The following is a 22,144-nucleotide window of genomic DNA, read 5'->3' on the forward strand; positions in this document are numbered from 1 at the left end:
TATCTTTGCCAGCTCCTAACTCATTGCCTTGTAAAAGCACTCTGGAAATTGTGGAAAATTATGGATTGTTTTTTACAGTGCATGTAATACATACATAGACATACACACACTCACTTTTTTTTCTTTTTTAGTTTCAGCCGACTTTTCAGCTCCTCAAGTAATACTACTAAGAAACCTGAACCACCTGTTAATTTGAAGTATAATGCACCCACCTCTCATGTTACTCCTTCTGTCAAGAAAAGAAGCAGCACCTTATCTCAGCTCCCTGGGGATAAGTCCAAAGCCTTTGACTTCCTTAGCGAAGAGTAAGTATTTTTCAGACTAGTGTTTATGCCCTCAGTAAGTTAACAGTTCCATATATTCTTGCCACTTGCCAAATCAACTATAAAGATTCAAATAAATTTATACAGAAACTATTTCTGTAATTTGGCTATTGCAAGTAAATTACTTGTAGTCAATAGCTTTTTGAAAAATTGCATTTCAGTTTTCATAAAGAGAAGGAATTTTTAAAATTGACTCCTTTTTGCTGGTATGACAACTTTGATAATTATTCATAGAAATATTAAAGGCTTATATAAACCGAAATGTCCTAAATATTTGAACATTTCCTTTGGTGTCAGGACTTGGTTTTTCAGCCTGATTGTGCTTCTCATTAGTTACATGAACCTCTCAGAGCCCCAGTTTCTCTGCCAGTGAAATGAGTATGATAACCTATCTCAGAGGGGTTAGGATTAAATTATATAGTATCTCTAAAGTGTCTGACACACAGGTAGATTTGTTAACTATGGGATACATAGCAAGTCACCTCACAAAAATTTAAATGGCCCAGAGAGACAAATTATTTTCATAGTATTTTACTCCACTGCTCTAAAGCTTACCAAGTCGGTTTGCATATTTGTCTTCTGAAACAAGTTCATGGACTCCAAAAGTTAACCTATAGTATTTTCCTAGAAGATATTGATTTATTGGACTTTAGTCACTTCTAGCACATGCCCTGGCTTTAGAAAATGCTCATATATATTTATTGAATGAACAACAACAAAAAAGGAGGAAGCAAAAATACTTAAGAATCTTTTCCTTTTATATAGACAAAATCTGACATTGAATAGAAATTTGATGGCTGCTTAATAACCTGTTAAAACTTGGATATTTTATTTACTGCTTAACTGTAAAAGACCAGCGTTGGTATAACACTTTTTAAGGAGGAATCTTAGTCTGAAGTAAACTAATCTAAAGTAATGTCATTTTTATGTTATTTTTGCTATTTTAGTGGGAGAGCTGTTATATTCATTTAATTTAAAAAGGAAATTTCTTTTCCTTTTAGAACTGAAGCTAGTTTAGCGTCACGCAGAGAACAAAAGAGAGAACAGTATCGTCAGGTAAAGGCACATGTTCAGAAGGAAGATGGTAGAGTACAGGCTTTTGGCTGGAGCCTGCCTCAGAAATACAAACAGGTAATGTGTGAACATGGTAAGAGCATCTAGTGGGAAGTGCAGGGGACAGGAGTGTGCTGGCCATGAAGGAATCGAAAATCATACCCATTTGCTCATTTCAAACTGCTTGGACTTGGCACCCATTTAGAAAAGTGCTGTTTCAGGTTGTTTTCCAAAGCCCTAGGGCCCAAAAGAAATGCCTCTGAGTCAATGAGGAGGGAGGGGGTCAATGGGAGGTGGCCAAGGGCATGGGACTTGAGGTATCCAGCTCTGTTTAAATATTTAAAGATTTCATTTATATGTTTTTATTGATTTTTTTTTTTTTTTTAAGAGAGAAGAGGGGAGAGAGATAGAAACATTGATTGGCTGCCTCCTGCAGTCCCCCCCACTGGGGATCCCAGGCATGTGCCATGACTGGGAAGTAAACTGAGACCTCTCAGTCCATGGGACAGCACTCAATCCACTGAGCCACGCTGGCGAGTGAAGATTTTATTTTTTTAAAAACAGCATCTGTTGCCCGGACGTTGTGCTCACTGGTTGAGCGTCAGCCCATGCACCAAGTGGTTGCTGGTTCGATTCCTTGTCAGGGCACATGCCCAGGTTGTGAGCCAGATCCCTAGTGGGGAGCATGCAGGAGGCGGCCAATCGATGTTCTCTTTCATCAATGTTTCTATCTCTCTCTCTCCCTCTCCCTTCCTCTCTCTCTAAAATCAATAAAGAAAAAAAAATAAAAACAGCATCTGTTGTCTTTAAAAGTTTTAAGAAGCCATTGGCATGGAGCCTTTCAAACTGTTGACTTAAAACTCAGATCAAGTTTTTAAGAACTTGATCTGTCCTACTCCACATTCCCTGTTCCTGAAAGACTCAGCACATTCTCTCTCTCTCTCTCTCTCTCTCTCTCACGCCCACACACTCCCACACATATGCGAATTAGTCTGTCTCCTGAGATTTCATAGCATCTTGTTTATTTTCTCTAATTGCCACTTGATTTTTTCATTTTTCAAATAAGACTGACAAAGTTAACTTGATTTCAAAGAGAAAATCTGGAACAGCAGTGCTTGCCCACATCTCAGCTGTGCTGCAAGTCCACTTTTGATGAAGCTAACCCATGTGTCTTTCTCTTCCCTCTCCCATTACTAGGTAACCAATGGTCAAGGGGAAAACAAGATGAAAAATTTACCTGTGCCTGTCTATCTCAGACCTCTAGATGAAAAAGATACATCGATGAAGGTAAATTAATTTTGAAGTTAAAGGAGCTACTTCCTAAAATCTGGGTGGATTTTTTTCCCCCTAAACCAAAAAAATTAAATTCTACTTTTGTGGATCAGATTATTTATTTTGTGGCTTTGGACAGGGATACTTTGACTATTAAAGACCTATATTTATAATCATTAGACTTTTAAAGAAAATCTGAAAAATTCTAAATATTTTTGGAGAGAAAGTGACTTAGTGCTTTTTTTTTACACCCTAAAAGCTGTGGTGTGCTGTTGGAGTCAATTTATCTGGTGGGAAGACCAGAGATGGCGGTTCTGTTGTTGGAGCAAGTGTATTTTACAAGGATGTTACTGGTTTGGAAGCAGAAGGCAGTAAACAGCGCAGCGCATCTCAGAGTAGTTTAGACAAGCTAGATCAGGAACTTAAGGTAAGTGTGTGTACCAACACTTGACTCCTTGCTGTCTGAGACTACTGATTTAGCTCTTTGGTCCAGAACTTACTTCTGGGTTCAACTTCTAATTGGGATTACTATGCCCTTGCTTCTTTCTCACCCTTCCTCTCTTTTCAGAATGAGTTTTATTGAGGTATATTTTACATACAATAAAGTGTGTACTTGAAATGTGTATAATTCAGAGCTTTGACAAATGTATACACCTATGTAATAACTGTCACAGTCAAGATACAGAACATTTTTGTCACTAATCTGCTTTAACTGCTAGTTTTAGTCTGCTGATTAACGTGGAAAGGTAGTTGTATTTTCGGCCATACAAATATTCTGGAAATAAACTTGAATTCGTATTGCCTTCGACTATAATAGCACAACCTTATGCCTGTTTGCACATACATCATTGTAAACATTGATTTCTTTATTTTGCCTCTGCAGGAACAGCAGAAGGAGTTAAAAAATCAAGAAGAATTATCTAGTCTAGTCTGGATCTGTACCAGCACTCATTCAGTTACAAAAGTTATCATTATTGATGCTGTTCAACCAGGCAATATCCTAGACAGTTTCACTGTTTGTAACTCTCACGTTCTGTGTATAGCAAGTGTACCAGGTAAGAGTGTTCCCCTCTCTTCTACCATCAGCACCTCCTTTACAGGACTTAATATGGTTACTGGAGATACAGTTATGCACCACTTGATGGAGTTTATGTTCTTCTTGGGGAAGACCAAAAATAAACTGAAAATAACTAAACCTGACATTTTTAGATGTTGTGAAGAAAATAAAATAGTGGAAATATTAGAAAATGGGAGGCAGAGCACAAAAGGTTATATAGATTGCTTAGTAAGGGAATGCTTTCTAAAATTTTGAATTAAATCTTATATGATGTTAAAACATTGGTTTAAAAATTAAAGAAGTTTGTGATATATCCGCACAGTGGAATATTACATAAAGAATTCAATTCTGATACATGCTACAACATGAATTAACCTTAGAACCATTATGCTAAGTAACATAACCCAGACACAAAAAGATAAATATTGAGTCCACTTATATGAGTTATCTAGACTAGGCAAATTCATAAAAACAGAAGTAGATTAGCGATTACCAGGGGCAATCCGGAGTGGAGTTGGGGAACAGAACTATTTTTTAATTGGTACAGATTTTCTGTTTGGAGTGATGGGAAGGTTTTAGACATGGATAGTTTTGATGGCTGTACTACATTATAAATGCCACTGAATTGTACACTTAAAAATGGTTAAGATGGCAAATTTTATGCATATGTGTGTATATATATATGTGTGTATATTTGACTACAATAAGAAATCGTAATGTGATAAGAATAAAATCAGCTTTCTCAATTTAAAAAACTTATTATAAATGCTTAGTTTTGAAATGTCCTACTAATACTTAAGGTACTATATACATTTAGAGTGATTTTTTTTTTTTTTTAGTATGTTTTTGTTGATTTTTTTTTTTTTTTTTAGAGAGAGAGAGAGAGAGATATAACCTTTGATCAGCTGCCTCTGCACACCCCCTACTGGGGGTGGAGCCCGAAACCTGGGCATGTGCCCTGACCAGGAATCGAACTGGGACCTCTCAGTCCATGGGACGATGCTCAATCTCCTGAGCCACACCAGCAGGGTTAGGTGATTAATTTTTATTAGTGGTGGACAGAAGTCTGTATTTCAAATTGCAAATATAATTAGATTTCATTAGTTTTCACCTCATTAGGTGGCTGCCTGGGGACTCATATTAAGAACAGAAGCATCATTTTCATGTTTTCTTATGCTTGCTTGCGTTAATAGAAGTATTATCTAAATTTTTTAAGCTACTTGTCCATTTTATGAAGGTTAGCTTAAAAAAATTTAAAGCTACCATCTTGTAGCTTTTATGGAGAAAATGCTAGTCATATGAGTTTATTTAGCATTAAAAGAAGGTTTATCTTGTGTTTTTAGGAGCACGAGAAACAGACTACCCTGCAGGAGAAGAGCTGTCAGAATCTGGACAGGTAGACAAAGCGTCTTTATCTGGAAGCATGACAAGCAATAGCTCAGCAGAGACAGACAGCCTGTTGGGAGGCATCACAGTGGTTGGTTGTTCTGCAGAAGGTGTGACAGCAGCTGCCACTCCCCCTAATACCAATGGTGCTTCTCCAGTGACAGAAAAACCACCAGGTATGGTTGTCCTGCTTACGTACCATCTGTATAGCGTCTGAGCCTATTCCAAATGCCTCATGATGGACTTAATTTAGATTTTTGTTGTTGTTGTTAATCCTCACCTGAGGATATTTTTTCCGTTCATTTTTAGAGAGAGAAGGAAGCAAGGGAGGGGAGGGGATGAGAGAGAAAGAGAAACATCAGTGTGAAAGAGACAAATTGATTGATTGCCTCCAAAATACCCCCTGATCGGGGCCAGGGATCGAACCTGCCACCCAGGTACTTGCCCTTGATAGATAATTAAATTCATGACCCATGAGTGTGCAGACCGGCTCTCTAACCACTAAACCATACCAGCCGGGGCTTAATTTGGGTCGTAAAGTAACAAGAATGAAAGAACTTAAAGAAGATGCTATAATGACCATTAAATGAAATCATGAATTCTCAATTTTGTGGTATAGTGCAGGGGGTGGGGGGAGTATGTAGGTGGAGTGGAATTCTATAGGGAGGAAATTATTGGAAGAAAAGTAAAAACTCAGAATGGTTAGCATGTTTTATTTATTTTTTAGAAAAGGAAGCAGAAAGTAGTGAGATTGATGAAAATGTTCCAACAGCAGAAGAAGCAACTGAAGCCACAGAAGGCAATGCAGGGTCCACTGAAGACGCCGTGGACATCTCCCAAGCCGGCGTGTACACAGAGCACGTCTTTACAGATCCTTTGGGAGTTCAAATCCCAGAAGACCTCTCACCAGTGTATCTGACAAGGTATCCAAATGGGTCATCAACTTGGGAAACCAGATAAAGGCACACACAAAGGGAACCAAAATAACCTCAAGCAGCCAAAATACAGAGTGGGGCAAAAGTAGGTTTACAATTGTAAATACATGAAACACAGAGTTTATTCTTGTATTATTATTTATTATTGTATTATTTGCCATACAAACAACTGTAAACCTACTTTTGTCTCACCCTGTATTCCCATTAATTGGCATTGTAACAGACTAAGATGTTACTTATTCCCACTGTGTCTTCATTTATTCTCCCTGGATATTTTTTTCCTATTCTCTTGTCCTTGCTACTTAAGAAAAGTCTTGTCTAGAAAATATATTAGTCAAAATCTTCCTGGTCATTTTCTCTTCTAGTATGATTTTTTAAAATTATTTTCTTCACTGTCTTTCATTTCTCATTAATAACTCTTGCAATTTTAATCCCCATGCTTACTTTCACTCCCATTCTAGTTATCAGTAAAATTGGCCATTATTTCAATTTCCCACATGGGCTTGATTGACTTTTTGAATTTAGTTTTCTGGGCAAACATTTTAATAAAAAACAACTTGCTTTGCCCTGGCCGGTTTGGCTCAGTGATTAGAGCGTCAGCCCATAGATCAAAGAGTCGCGGGTTCAATTCTAGTCAAGGACATGTACCTCGGTTTTGGTTTGGTCCCTAGCCCTGGTTGGGGTCATGCAGGAGGCAACCAGCCAGTGTCTCTCTCTGACATGATGTTTCTCTCTCCCTCTCTTTCTCTTACTCTCCCTCTCTTCCTCCCCCCCTCCCTCCCACTCTATCTGAAGATAATGGAAAAGTATTCTTGGGTGGGGAGGGGGAAAAAAAAAAACGTTTGTTTTAGGCTCTTTCTTTATTTTTAAATTGTTATTATTATTATTATTAAAAGTAGCACATGGCCATTTTGGAGAAGTTTTAAGATATGAGAGAGTAAAATCCATACCTTTTTGAAAAAATCCTCACCCGAGGATACTTTTTTTCCATTTATCTTCAGATAGAGTGGGGGAGAGAGAGAATCATCAATGTTAGAGAGGCACATCCACTGGTTGCCTCCCACATGACCCCAACCAGGGCTGGGAATCAAACTGCAACTGAGGTATGTGCCCTTGACCAGAATCAAACCCGGGAAGCTTTGGTCCGAGGGCCAACGCTCTAACCACTGAGCAAAACTGGCCAGAGCAGTCTCTTCCTTTAAAAGGATGGTTAATCTAGGTTCACTAGTGAATTCTTTAATTTTCTTTCTTGCTTTCTCTAGGTCTTATAGAAAACTGATAGATGCTTATCTAAACTGGATTCTTCTTACAATTTAATATTTTTTGTCTTAGTGTATAATTGTCAATTTTAGAATAAAGTCATGCCCTGACCAGTGTGGCTCAGTTGCTTGGGTCATCCCTTGCCACCAGTAGGTCACCGGTTTGATTCCCATTCAGAGCACATGCCCAGGTTGTAGGTTTGATCCCCAGTAATAGGCATGCAGGAGATAGCCAATCGATGTCTGTCTGTCTCTCTATCTCCCTTTTCCTTCCTCCCTCTCTAAAAATCAATTTAAAAATAGATAAAAGTCATCTTTTTAGAATTTAGTACATTTATTTGTGTTAAATTTGATAATCCAGTTATGTGTCTTTATTATATATGACAATCTTTTTTTTTTATTTTTTTTATTTTTTTTTTATCCTCACCCGAGGACATTTTTCCATTTTTTGCACAGAGTGGGAGGGAGAGAGAGAAAGAAAGAGAGAGGGAAACATCAATGTGAAAGGGACACATCGAGTGGCTGCCACCCGCACGACCAACCAGGGCCAGGGACAAACTGCAACCGAGGTACATGCCATTAGTGGGAACCGAACCCGGATCTCTCCGGACCGCAGGCGGACGCTCTAACCGCTGAGCCAAACTGGCCAGGGCTATATATGACAATCTTAAAGAAAGAAGGTTTGCGAGTGAATTCAAGCTTATTAATGTATTTTAGAAAATTCTTCATATTTTATCCTCCTTTGTGTGTATCTTTAAAATAAACCATCCCTTCCTTGTTTCTCCTTTAAGAAAAAACTCATAAATATCAAAATAACTATAAGGGTGAGCTATAATTATAGTGTGGATATTAGCTACTATATTTCATTACCATTTCTTTTTTTTTTTTTTTAATCCTCACCCGAGGATATTTTTCCATTTTTTGTACAGATAGAGTGGGAGGGAGAGTGGAAGGGAGAGAGAGGAAGGGAGAGAGAGTGAGAAACATCGACGTGAAGGGACACATCGAGTGGCTGCCACCCGCACGACCAACCAGGGCCGGGGACAAACCGCAACCGTACATGCCCTTAGCGGGAACCGAACCCGGGTCTCTCCGGACCGCAGGCCGACGCTCTAACCGCTGAGCCAAACTGGCCAGGGCTCATTACCATTTCTTAATTCCTTATTTGCAACTTGATATTTTTAGTATGTTAATGTTCTTCTGGTACAATTGTTGAAATATTTAATGCAAGCATTTAACTTTGGCTTTTCTGAGATTTTAGTGTTTGATCTTTGTTCTTAAAGTGTAAATTAAAATATAGAAATGACCAATCCCTAAAATCTGATCATACTCAGCTTTTTTTCCTTTTGTCCCACTTTTCCTAGTAATGACTCAGATATGTATAAAGATCAAGTATCAGCATTGCCAAATGAACAAGATCTGGTGAGAGAAGAAGCCCAGAAAATGAGTAGCCTTTTACCAACTATGTGGCTTGGAGCTCAGAATGGCTGGTCAGTGTCAACTTTTTAAATATTAGAGTATATTTAGTCTTTTACCTTTGCTTTTGAAATGAGAAGATAAGTAAAATGTAGTATATATAACTATAAACAAAATATACATACTAAAGCAAAGAATTTTATGTACACATACATTTTGAGTTATATTGCAACGATCTCATAAACTGGACTTGCATATGTGTTCCGCATGGTGAGCCATATGTTTCTCTGTCACAGTGTTCCCTAAATAATGATCTTGGAAAAAGAGGTTAATAAAATTTTTAAATCTGGGTGATCCAGAAATAGAAGATTGCGACTAGCACAGAGACAGAGAATTATTGATGCATATATAGAAGGTTTATTATATAGGCTAGAGTGTGTTTGGGAAATACCAAGGACTAAACTAATGTATTTGACTGCAGGAAGACCCAAGTCCAGACATAACTTTTCAGTAGAGTTACTATGAAAACCAGGACAGATCAGTCTGACAGCTTAGGAGATGATAACGAACATCATTACTTGGTTTGTTCACTCTCTAGTGGTGTGCGTGGTGGGGGGTTCTTACAGAATTGTATATTTCCAAAGGTTAAGCAAGGTCACTAGTGTATCTTTTCCATAGGGGTCTAATACTATAAAATGAGGTCCTGGCAAACTTTTTCCATGAAGGGTCAGATAAATATGTTGGGTTTTGTGGCCATATTATCTCTGTAGAAACTTCTCAGCTATGCTGTAGTGCAAAAGCAGCAGTTATATTGACAGTACATCAGTGGGTTAGTGGGGCTGTGTTTCAATAAAACTTTATTTATGGACACAGAAGCGTGAATTTCATACAAATCTCATGTCATGAAATACTCTGATTTTTTTCCCACCGTGTAAAATCATTTTTAGCTTACAGACTGTAGTAAGACAGGTGGAGAGCTGGATGTGTCCTTCAGGCCATCATTTGCCACTGCCTGATGTAAACCATGCTGTCATCACAAAGTTGTAGTTCGGTCTAATAGAAAAGGAAGATAGCTTTTTAAAAAGGATTTTTGCTAAGGACTCAAGTGTAGGTGACCTGAAACTCACTGACCCTGCACTATTCTAGTTCTGGCCTTTTATTCTTCATATGTTTCTGTTTACTTAGGCAGCATATTTTTCTGCCATAGGCCTGCCTGTACTCTCACTGTTTTTTCCCTAAAATGTGCATTTTACTCCTCTTCCCTCCTGAAGAAACTTTGTGGTCATTATTAGATATGAGCAATGACTTGATGTTCTCTATGCCTTACCAGTCTTGATTTTGTTCTTGCAGTTTGTATGTCCATTCATCTGTAGCCCAGTGGAAGAAATGTCTCCATTCTATTAAACTTAAAGATTCAATTCTCAGTATTGTGTAAGTTTTATTTTGGAATTTCTTCCTTTGAAAAATACTATATTTTGGTATAAACTAGACTTTAAGACTGTTAAAGCTAACATGTACTTCATGACTAAATCAATGTCCAGATTTTTTTTTACTTTCTCTATAGAGTTAGAGAAGTTGAGTGAGATTGAAACCTCACCTTACTATGAGTTCCTTAGTACTCTGGTGGAGAAAAACCAGTTAATGCTTGTTAATATGTATTTGTTTTGGGATATTCTTTATACTCTGTGAATATGTTGACTAAGGCATTTATTAGTCCTTTTCTATGTGTTGACTATCAAAAATCAGTGTCTCTCAAGTGACAGAGCTGCCTCTGTTAGTTCCACTCAAGGTGTGTGTCTTCTGGTCTGTGGACCTTTTGTTGACAGTCTGTGATGAGAGGAGGGGTTTGTGCCAGATAGTAAATACCTGGGTCATCACACATGCTGTTCATTTAGTTCAGCTGACATTTCTATAGCAAGGCTTTCTCTATGAAGAGAAGAGTGTGTTCATTTAGGCTCTGATGTGAGCTCCTCATCTGCCATGCACTGGCCCTCTGAGAGCCTCCGAACTAGTTCAGTATCATGGTTTCTTCTGTATTCCCAAATGGAGAGTTCTGAAATCCTCCTTCCTGTTTGCAGACATGTGAAAGGAATTGTGTTAGTGGCCCTGGCTGATGGCACCCTTGCAATCTTTCACAGAGGAGTTGGTGAGTTGTTATGAATATATAACGTGTACTAATTTTTTGCTTTGCAAAAGCATTTTCAAGCAGATTGGTTTCTTATGTTTTAAAGAAATGATGCTTACTAGGAGAAAGATTAAAGGTTTAAACTGAATACTGACAATATATGACAGCAGTAAATATGTGAGTGCCTGCCTGGAGATATACATTAATAGTGTACCTCAGTGAAAATATGTGTACCATAATGAGCAGTTAAGCATTTCACGGTCCTCTTACATAATGTGATACAAAGGTATTGGCTTTCATTTTCATTCATAGTTATTCAGCTGGGAGAAATTTAGTGAGAGGATGTATTTTCTTTTGTCCAGTATTTAAAAAATAATTTGCATCCACTTAAATTTGTCTTTATTGTTGGAAGTATTTTAGATGTTCCCCCCTTTCCTTTACTCCTCGTGGACCCCCCCACACCCACCCACCCACGGCCTTCACTGCACTATTGTCTGTATCCATGGGTTCCATGGGTTATGCATATAAATTCTTTGGTTAATCTCTTCTCTCACCCTTCCCTTTTGAGATTCCATGCTTCCATGTCACTGGATCTATTTTGTTTATCAGTTTATTTTGTTCATTAGATTTCACATTTATGGGTAAGGTTTAATGATTTTCATGTTATGTTATTTATGTTCTTCCCCTTTAAAACCAGTGTTTCTGCCATCTACATACGGAGGGGTGGTGGTGTCAGAAAACCTGCCTTGAGTGAATTAAATTAAGGGAATTGAGCATGTGACACTTCATAACTCCTTGGTACATGTATCAACCTAAAATGATACTTCATTTCCTACCTGCTAGATTACTAGTCAGGGAAATACTATAAAAAGTATCTACACTAGCCCTGCCGGGTGTGGCTTAGTGAATTGAGCATTGTCACATGGACTGAGAGGTCCTGGTTCGATTTCCAGTCAGGGCACCAAAAAATAAAAATAAAAAAAGTAGATGCACTAAATTCAGCTTCCAAGTCTCATTTCTATTTGGGCTTGGAGAAACGTGAGGTCTTGCCCGGCCGGTGTGGCTCAGTGGTTGAGCATCGACCCACGCACCAAGAGGTCGCCGGTTGATTCCCAGTCAGAGCACATGCCCAGGTTGTGAGCCCAGTCCCCAGTGGGGAGCATGCAGGAGGTGGCCAGTCCATGTTCTCTCTCATCGAAGTTTCTAACTCTGTCTCCCTCTCCTTTCCTCTCTAAAGTCAATAAAGAAAATAAATAGTAATAAAAAGAGAAAGAAACGTGAGGTCTCTGAGAGTCCTTAGGTGGCTTTATAACTGACTGGTACCTAGAGATTGCTGGTTAATGACTGCATAACAAAAAGAGTGAAAGGCCTCTCTCTTACCTTGTTGAAGCCTTTACAGACTAAGTATAATCCTCACCAGAACTTAACAAGGAAGATTCTATTGTCACCCTCATTTTATAGATGAGGAAACTGAGGCAAAATGTTTTAGTCACTCAGCTAGTAAGTGGAAGAGCCTAGGAAAAAATGGAATAGTAAATGTTTTGGTAATCTAAATCCAAAATTATATTGATAGAGCAAGACAAAGTACATTTAATAAAGAAATATAAAGTCCAGCCCTGGTCGATGCGGCTCAGTTGCTTGGAACATCATCCAATGCACCAAAAATGTGGTGGGTTCAATTCACGGTCAGGGCAGCTGCCCTGGTTGTGGATTTGATCCTCAATCAGAGCACATCGATTGATGTTTCTCACATTGATGTTTTTTTTCTCTCTCTCTCTTTCTCTTTCTTCTGCCCACCTCCCTGCCTCTCTTTAATACCAATACAAAAGAAATTCTTTTTAAAAAATGGAAAGTTCTCCATTTGGGTTCAGTAGAGTAAGATGGAGGAGTCCTGTCTGAAAAGTGAGAATTACTTAAAGGTTGATTACAGGCTCGATATGAGTTAGCTAACGTTTTAAGTCTCATAGAAATAAGTGTCTAGAAATAGGGCTCCACTCTGGTAGATAGACAGCATTAAATGGACACAGACCAAGAGGAGTTAGGACGAAGGGTCCATAAAATGTGCCAATGGTTTTGAAAGGAGAAGACCTAGGGCAGCAACGAAGAAGTTGCACTGGATTTATTCTGTGTTCCCATTGGGCAGAACTATAGACTAATGGGTGAGTCGGCAGACATTAGCTAGGTGTGGGGAATATTTTTCTGACAGTTGAAGCTTTCTGAAAATGGGACCAGCCGCTTTGTGAGGCGCAGTGTGTTCTTTTCCCGAAATTGTTCAAGCAAAGCAAGCTTCCAGTGGTTGATTCTCATTTGTATTGTCTTCACTAAAATTATAGTATACATGATTCCTAAAGTTGCTCTTGACTTCTATCCAAGAAAATACATCAAAATGCAAATAAATGAGACATATTATCCTCAAAATAATTTTAGTCCCTTCTAATTCTTTTTTTTTTTTTTTAATCCTCACCCAAGGATACTTTTTATCCATTTATCTTCAGATAGAGAGAGAGAGAGAGAGAGAGAGAGCGCGCCATCGAGGTACTTGCCCTTGACCAGAATCAAACCCATAACTCTTTGGTCTGCGGGCTGACGCTCTAACTCCTGAGCCAAACCGACCAGGGCTAATTTTTTAAATATCATTATAAACAGATAACTTGACTGATTTATCACATCACTGCTGTTGAGAGCATGATGATTCAGGTATTGGGTGGCAGGTTGGCCTGGATGACCTCTGAGGTCTCTTCCAATTTTGCAGTTTTTAGAATAAGAGCTTAGTTTCTGCAAATAAAAGATATACTTCTTTTTTTCTTATCCTCACCTGAGGGCATTTTTGCATTTATCTTCAGATAGAGCAGGAAGGAGAAAGGGAGGGAGAGAGAGAGAGAAACATTGATGTGAGAGAGACACATCAAGTGGTTGCCACCCACATGACCCCAACCAGGGCTGGGGGCAAACTGCAACTGAGGTATGTGCTTATCGGAAACCAAACCCAGGACTCTCTGTCCGCGGGCCGACGCTCTAACTGCTGAGCCAAATTGGCCAGGGCTAAAAGATACACTGTATTGTCCTGGCCGGTTTGGCTCAGCAGTTAGAGTGGCGGCCAGCAGACAGGGAGTCGTGGGTTCTATTCTGATCAAGGGCGTGTACCTCGGTTGAGATTCAATCCCCGGCCCTGGTTGGGATTGTGCCGGAGGCAACTGGCCTATGTATCTCTCTCACATTGATGTTTGTCTCTCTCCCCTTCCCTTCCTCCGTCTCTCCCACTGTATCTGAAAATCAGTGGAAAAATATCCTTAGGTGAGGATTAAAAAAAAAAAAAAGATATACTGAATACATTCTATTTGTGGGTACCTCATGAATACATTTAATTATACACCCTATGTTAAAATTCAGAAAAAGTTGGTATGCATTAACTAATAATCTGTTTCTTATTTTAAAGATGGGCAGTGGGATTTATCAAACTATCACCTGTTAGATCTTGGACGGCCTCACCATTCCATTCGATGCATGACTGTGGTACATGACAAAGTCTGGTGTGGCTATCGGAACAAAATTTATGTGGTTCAGCCGAAGGCCATGAAAATAGAGGCAAGTTATCCCACATTTTCTCTACTTACTGAATTTCTATTTCCTGAAGATTCTAAGACTAAATATTTTCTGTTTCTTTAGAAACCATTTTCTGAATCTCTGTGTTTTAGTGATATATTGATGACATCTTGCCACTTTCAACTATGAGGGTGGGAAGTATCTTTTTTTTTAAAGTAGAGGATTAACACATGAATGTTTAAATATGTGTCTGAGTAGCCATAGGTGCATACATGTCTTGTTTGAATATATGGTTCTTGATTTGTTAAATTATGTGGGGGGAGTGGGGAAGGAGGATTCCCAAGTCTTTGCCACCACATGTGTATTTATGCAAATCCATGTGTGTGTCAAAGACTGAGAAATAAGACTGCACTTAGCATTTGTTGTGAAAACAAAAATCTCATAGCATTGGTTTCTTTAAAACATTTTTGCAACAATATATAAATTTATTCTAATTTATTTTTTAAAAGAAAACTTAAAGCAGGAAAATTTTAAGGTGAAAAGTCTCCTCCCTTTGTCCCAAATCTCATTCTCTTACCGGAAAGTCCCAAAGTTAACCATTTTGTGTTTATATTTGAGATCTCTTTCTTACATGCAGACACACACACACGCGTGCGCGCGCCCATGGCAATGCAGGTTCCTTTTGTTTAATTATAAATAGGATCTTATTTCATGTATTTCTCCACAACCCAACAAAATAATTGAGAACAAATTCAGTCTTTTTTGTCGAACGCTAACGTACAGCATGGATGTGCCAGTATTGCTTCCATAAGTTGACAACCTGTACAGTGTTAAAATCCAGCAAAAGTTCTCTGTTCTTCATTTTGTTTTGTAGTCTGGGATAAAAGCTGTCATATTTAGTGAACACTGTTTAGACCCCTCTTTCAATATACATTCTGCCAAGTTTTTGTGCAAATTAGCACAGTTTTTTAAACACAAACTCCTATGTAATAAAAATAACATTGTGATTGAACAATCTTTCCTAGAAATCATTTGATGCACATCCCAGGAAGGAGAGCCAGGTGCGGCAGCTTGCGTGGGTGGGCGATGGGGTATGGGTCTCCATTCGTTTGGATTCCACACTCCGTCTCTATCACGCACACACTTATCAACATCTGCAGGATGTGGACATTGAGCCTTATGTAAGCAAAATGTTAGGTAAGCTTCCAAAGTATTTTATTTTTGTCTATTAAAGAAAATGTTTTATTTAAGTGTTCTCAAATGCTGAGTGAACCCAGTGAATAAGTTGCCTGAGGAATAGTGAGCTCTTATCACTAAAAGTGTCAGGCAGATACTCCATCTACCCTGTGGGGAACTTTCAAGTCTGCCTCCAAAAATACCTTAACTCCATTACTTCTTTATGTCTACTCCTGTCCCTATAGGCCAGGCCACCGTCCTTTCCTGCCTGGAAGACATGAGCCTCCTAACTGGTCTCCCCCTTCCACTCCAGTCTGTTTTCTGTAGAGTGGCCAATGTGCAGTATCACCACTTCCTTCCACTTATGTAAATCCAGCCATTTTAGAATATTACTACCTTTAGATTAGGTGACATTTAGTGACATAACCAGAGGAATTTAAGTCGTCTGAGTCACTCTCCTTACTCACTGTGTTCTACCCACACTGACCCAAACTCAACAAGTTCCTTCCCATTTCAAGGCCCTCACATGTACTGTACCCTCTGCCTGAGAAGTTCTTCTTGGTCCCTTTTTACTTGGCTCTCAGACCACAGCTTACATGTCATATCCAGAAGAGACCTTCTCTTTTTTTTTAAATCCTCACCCGAGGATACTTTTTTTCCCATTTATCTTCAGATAGAGTGGGAGGGAGAGCGAGAGAAACTTTGACGTGAGAGAGACACATTGATTGGTCGCCTCCTGCACGACCCCAACCAGGGCCAGGGATGGAACTGCAACCAAAGTACTTGCCCTTAACCAGAATCAAACCCGAGACTCTTTGGTCCTCAGGCCGACACTCTACTGCTGAGCCAAACCAGCCAGGCCAGAGACCTCTTGTCTCCCAGTTTTCATCATGGGCTTGTCTTTACTGTATTGCCCTGGTATTATGTGATTCTTGTTTACCCTGTCTCTCCCATGGACCGTAAGCCCCGTGAAGGGCAGGGACCATGTCCGGTTTCTTTCCTGCTGTTCTTAGCTCCTAATGCAGAGCTATGTGACTATTAGACATGTCATTAATGATTCCTTTATGAAGAGAGGTTGAGCTCCTGCATCAGTGATTTTTATCCTCTTTAAGGTCTTTGCTGTCAGGAAACCTGATGATAGCTATGTACCCTCTCTGAAATCAGGCACATGTCTATATGGACACAGATTAATTTTGGGGATGGACTTTGACCATAGATTTAGATTATGAAGATTCTAAGACTAATGAAGATTCTGAGACTGTTTCTAAATAGAGTTAAGACTCCTTTGAACACTGATTCTATAATCATACTCTCAATTCTTACAAGTAGAACTTGAGTGACTAAATGCTATTTGTCTAAATGTATATTCTGTTTAATAATTTTGCCTCTCAAATCCCAGAAAATAAGATCAGTTGTAAAAATTCCCTTGAAATAAAGTGCATTGATCATCCCTAAATTATATACCTACAGTTTCCTAAAATTTCTAAACTGCCATCGAACATGAATATGTGAATAAGGAAAGAGTATAGGTTTTGTTAGCAAAGATTGTTTTTCTCTATGAAAAGAAACTGAAGGTAGATCAGAAGTCTTTCAGCTTATAACTTTGAAAGACATTTGATTTCCCAATTTAGTAAACACTGTTTTTATTGAGGGTTTTTTGTTTTGTTTTTGGTTTTGGTTTTGCAGCTCCCTAGTTAAATCCTGTCATATTTCCTGAGCCACATTGTTCTTTCTAAATGATGATATGATGCCAGCCACATTGAGAATTTTCTTTTCCCATGAAGCATGAATTGTGAGATAAGTTGTAAAGCCAAATGAGAGCTTGCTTTCCTTCATTCCTTCAGGAAGCATCCGGCTAGTTCTGCTCACATTTCCCCTCTGTTATATTAAACCACTACTGTGAGGGACCTAGAATCTAAAACATCATCTGTTCCAGTTTCTTAATGAAGTGTTTTTCCCCTCATTGTGCAGGTACTGGAAAACTGGGCTTCTCTTTTGTGAGGATCACAGCTCTTATGGTGTCATGCAATCGTTTGTGGGTGGGGACAGGAAATGGTGTCATTATCTCCATCCCACTGACAGAAAGTAAGTATATTTTCATTCACCTATCACAGTGCACATCGAAGAGTTTCAGTGAATAGTCATGTCCAGAATTCAGGCAGAATTGTTTTGGTTCGGGCAACTCTGTGATAATTTAGAAAGTCAAGCTGGTGGCAAAGATCTAACTATTGTTTCTTCATTCTTTCTATGAAACGAATGAACTGTGGCAAATGACAGTTCCCATGTTTCAGAACCAGTCTTTATAATTAAAAGTTTTTCACTCTGTGAAGCTCTTTTTCTCAAGTCAGGAATAACAATCCTGTTTCCTCTTTTAAATAAAGGTCAAAGTCCATTTTTTTTCCCACTTTATTACACCAGTATCCAGAAATACTACTAATATTCATCCTAGATTTTCACATCTCCTTGGTACTTAGCTTAGGATGTTCCATTTGGCTTACTCAGGGTTTAGAAAAAGTCACAAGAGGAATTTCTCAGGAGGTCAGCAAACCCTTTCCTAATTCTGGAGACAAGTTATCTATCCTGTATTTGAAAAGAATTTGAACAAAATCTACATTGTATGTTTTTTATATTCTGTTCCATTATTATTTTTATGAACAAAATATACATTGTGTGTTTCTCTCATTATGTTCCAATCCATTACATTAATCATTCATTATGTAAGTGTTTTTGTGTTGCAAAATTCGTGGGCAGGGGATAGTTTGAAAACAAATGCCGTAAGTCCATAAAGTAAGTAAATAAAGAACACCTCAGAATCGTCCTACCTTTTTTCAGGGGAAAGGGAAGAGGACTAGAAGGTGGTATATCTCTAGCCTTTAAAGAACCTAAGTTCTTTGTTTGTTTGTTTTTAATTTTATTTTCTTTATTGATTTTAGAGAGAGAGGAAGGGAGAGGAAGAAGAGAGATAGAAACATGGATGAGAGAGAACATCGACTGGCCACCTCCTTTATGCCCCCCACTGGGGATTTGGCCCACAACCTGGGCATGTGCCCTGATTGAGAATTGAACCAGTGACCTCTTGGTGTATGGGTCTCGATGCTCAAGCACTGAGCCACACTGATCGGGCAGAACATAAGTTCTTAATTACTTACAAATCTACATGTTTTGACCATTTATATCCTAAGAGATCCTAGGATATCCTCAGAGTGTTTCAGTTCTTTATAAAAGAGAGTTAATTTTATTTTTTTTTAATCTTCACTGGAGGACATTTTTCCATTTTTTGTTCAGATAGAGTGGGAGGGAGAGAGAGGAAGAGAGAGAGAGAAACATCGATGTGAAAGGGACACATCGAGTGGCTGCCACCCGCACAACCCAACCAGGGCCGGGAACAAACTGCAACCGAGGTATGTGCCCTTAGCGAGAACCGAACCCAGGTCTCTCTGGACCGCAGGCCGATGCTCTAACCGCTGAGCCAAACTGGCCAGGGCAAAGAGAGTTCATTTTAGCATTGTATTTTGAACAGGATTTCTTAAAGAAAAAGAGGAAATATTAGCATTTAAGAAATGCTCCCTATTAAGTTCTTATTAAATCATGAAGCACTGAAATTGCTTTATGATTGAGAAAAACAAAATCATAGTAAACCAAAGTGCATTTTTTGAGCAGAGAAATTGTAGAGAAAGGTCTTGGTAAGAACTTTGAGTGTTAGTTGGTATTATGCCAAGTTGGATTTGGTAAGGAGCTTTGGGTGCCAAGTTGCCAGATAGAAGATGCCGAGAGTGGTGGCTCATAGTAATTCTTCTCCCCTGTCATGCACCTCTCCATGTCCCCTTTCCTCCTCTCTCACTTTAGCTGTAATCCTCCACCAGGGACGTTTACTGGGGCTGAGGGGTAAGTGCAGATCCTGATCCCACTCTTCCTCCTGGCTTCTGATGGCCACTGTGAGGCTGTTCTCACGTCTCTAGATACCCTCTTGAATGTTCTAAATGTCACCCACTTGCAGTCACTGCATTGCAGCAGGTGTTTTTTGTTTTTGACGTCTGTTACACAGCCACCAAACTACCGCTCAGCAGCTTAGTCTCTTTATCATCTTTTGTTGCAGCTGAACTTTCTTTCAGACTTTTTTCCCTTCCAGTAAAAACACGAAACATCTCTTAAAACTGTCATTAATCTACATTGTTTACTCTTGTTACCAGTCATGTTTCTTTCATTCACTTACTGGCCCATGGAATGGGGATGTTTTGTGAGTCTGGTCATTCGTTCTAAAATAATCCAGCAAATCATTGGTCTGTATTGTAGAGGCTGGATCCTTTTAAGCACAGCTTTTACCACTCCCTTCAAGGGAGATAGTCTTACAATAGGGGAGAAAAATCCTAAGATAAACGATAAAAATTTTATTTAAAAATATGCCCATTTACTTGAAACTGTGTACTGGTTAGTTTTCTAAAATGAGGATTAAAAGACAAACTAAAACAAACATGTTTAAGATTCAAATCTGTTTACTTTTGTTAACTAAAATGATTATTAAAAGATTAATAGATGTGTTTAAAAAGTAAGCTTAGTTATTGCTAGACTGGCAAAATCCCCTACTCCATTTATTGAGGTACTTAAAAATAACTAGCATGCTGTATATCTCTTCTTCCAGCTTTGTCTTGATTTGGCATTGCTGCCTTTGTTTTATCTCAGCTGGCTGTAGCTTTTAGATAATATCATAAGGATTAACCAGTAACCTCTTGCATCATTACAAATGCATATATTTCTAGGGGAAATATTTGGTATTTGGTTTTTCTATTGCAGCAAATAAAACCTCAGGAGCACCAGGAAATCGTCCTGGAAGTGTGATCCGTGTGTATGGTGATGAAAACAGTGATAAAGTGACTCCAGGGACATTCATACCCTATTGTTCAATGGCACATGCACAGCTTTGCTTCCATGGGCATCGGGATGCCGTGAAGTTTTTTGTGGCCGTCCCAGGTGAGTTAGATTATTCTGTTGAGAAGTTGTATATCATTGTCTCTCTTTTGTATCTTGGTTCCACGACCTGCTCAAATGCTAAGTACTAGAATTACAGACAATTTCACTATAATATATGAAAAGTTCTATAATGGAGGTAGGAATAAAGCACTGTAGGGTTATTTGAATGAAATTGTTTTAGAATTTCTCCTCCACCCCCAAAAACAACTTCTTGATTTTTATTCAAGAAACGTGCTTACTTTTGAAAAGCAGTGGTATTATTTTGTCACCACGGGATACTAAAAATGGTTTTGGCCTAATAAAGGAGATTGTTGGAAGGATGCCCCTATCATCAAGGCTTTGTGCAGGAAGACATGGGGAATGTGCTCTAGCACCTTTATCAGGGTTGCAGCAAAGTGCAGTAGACCAGGAGCCTAGGAGTCTGGGGCTCCGCCTCGCCACTTACCCGTTACTTGGAGCAAGTCTCTTAACTCTGAGACTCATTTCCTCATCTCCTTAAGTGAATGGGATTAATATCTGCTTTCTGTCATCCTCATTTGTTGTGAAAATTAATGCAAGTGCTCTGGGAACTAGAAAGTACCAGCTAGATATGAAAGGTGGTAGTGGTGATGTCCATTGAAAAACGTTCTGTCCATTGAGAATACTAAAAGGATGTTACTGACCATCTGTAAGCAGGACCCATGTTTTGAATTTCCCCCCATAAGAGGCAAGTTTAGGAGTTAGACGATTGCAAATATGATTTTGCCACACCAGCTAATTGTAACGTTGGACATCTTGTCTCAGTGTATTAATTAGGGTTCTTCAGAGAAACAGAGCCAACAGGGTGGGTGTGTGTGAGAGAGAGAGGAGGATGGGAGAGGGGGAAGCAGAGATACTTTTTATTTATTTTAAGGAATTGGTTCATTGGCTGTGAGCACTGGCATATCTGAAATCTGCAGGGCAGGCTGGCATACTGGAGACCCAGGAAAGAGTTAATATTGCAGCTTGAGTACAAAAGCACTCTAGAGGCAGAATTCCCTCTTCCTTGGGGAAGCTATCTTTTTCTCTTAAGATCAGCAACTGATTGAATAAGGCCTACCCACCTTATGGAGAGTAATCTGCTTAGAGTCCACAGATTTAAATGTTAATCATACTTTCACAGCAATATCTAGACTGGAGTTTGACCAGATAGCTTGGCACCATAGCATAACCAAGTTGACACATAAAATTAACCATCACACTTATTTTCCCAAGGGTGTTCCAAAGATTAGATGATTAGTGTACATAGTGCGGGGTTGGCACATGGTACCCTAAGTAACTCAGTATTCTTAGCAACATCAAAATGATCTTCCTGAAACATACGTCTTGTATATTTGTATAGTTAATTGCTTATGATAAATTCCTAGAAATGGAACTGTTGGTAATAGTCTTTTCTTGCTTTCTCAGAGAAAGAAAAAAATATGTCATAGAGTCCCCTTCAAGTCTCCTTTATGTCTCTCCAGTCCTATTCCCTTTCCTTGTCTTCTCCATCTGTAACCATTATCCTGCCTGTGTTTTTATACTTTTACTACATTTGACATATCTATAAACAATATATAGTATTTTCATGGTTTTAAATTAAACTTGAATGTTATGTTACACATACATGCTTT

At 38.8% G+C, this 22,144-nt stretch overlaps 1 protein-coding gene across 5 annotated transcripts in view; it reads left to right on the plus strand.

Moving 5' to 3' along the window:
- SPAG9 (sperm associated antigen 9) overlaps positions 1-22,144 on the plus strand; it is a 126,556-nt gene that overhangs the window by 93,685 nt on the left and 10,727 nt on the right. For 2 of the 5 annotated variants that reach the window (XM_036267977.1, XM_036267980.1), the window contains 15 exons: positions 132-305; positions 1,325-1,454; positions 2,574-2,663; positions 2,908-3,075; positions 3,532-3,703; positions 5,049-5,267; positions 5,819-6,014; positions 8,650-8,775; positions 10,052-10,132; positions 10,780-10,847; positions 14,263-14,411; positions 15,395-15,566; positions 17,517-17,630; positions 19,392-19,430; positions 20,337-20,513. In XM_036267977.1, the coding sequence (XP_036123870.1) occupies positions 132-305; positions 1,325-1,454; positions 2,574-2,663; positions 2,908-3,075; positions 3,532-3,703; positions 5,049-5,267; positions 5,819-6,014; positions 8,650-8,775; positions 10,052-10,132; positions 10,780-10,847; positions 14,263-14,411; positions 15,395-15,566; positions 17,517-17,630; positions 19,392-19,430; positions 20,337-20,513 (2,075 nt within the window). The remainder of the gene's footprint in view (positions 1-131; positions 306-1,324; positions 1,455-2,573; positions 2,664-2,907; positions 3,076-3,531; positions 3,704-5,048; positions 5,268-5,818; positions 6,015-8,649; positions 8,776-10,051; positions 10,133-10,779; positions 10,848-14,262; positions 14,412-15,394; positions 15,567-17,516; positions 17,631-19,391; positions 19,431-20,336; positions 20,514-22,144) is intronic. The other 3 variants (XM_036267978.1, XM_036267981.1, XM_036267979.1) reach the window with 2 other exon arrangements.

This window comes from Molossus molossus, unplaced genomic scaffold (genome assembly GCF_014108415.1).
Source record: "Molossus molossus isolate mMolMol1 unplaced genomic scaffold, mMolMol1.p scaffold_m16_p_19, whole genome shotgun sequence".
Classification (NCBI taxonomy): domain Eukaryota; kingdom Metazoa; phylum Chordata; class Mammalia; order Chiroptera; family Molossidae; genus Molossus; species Molossus molossus.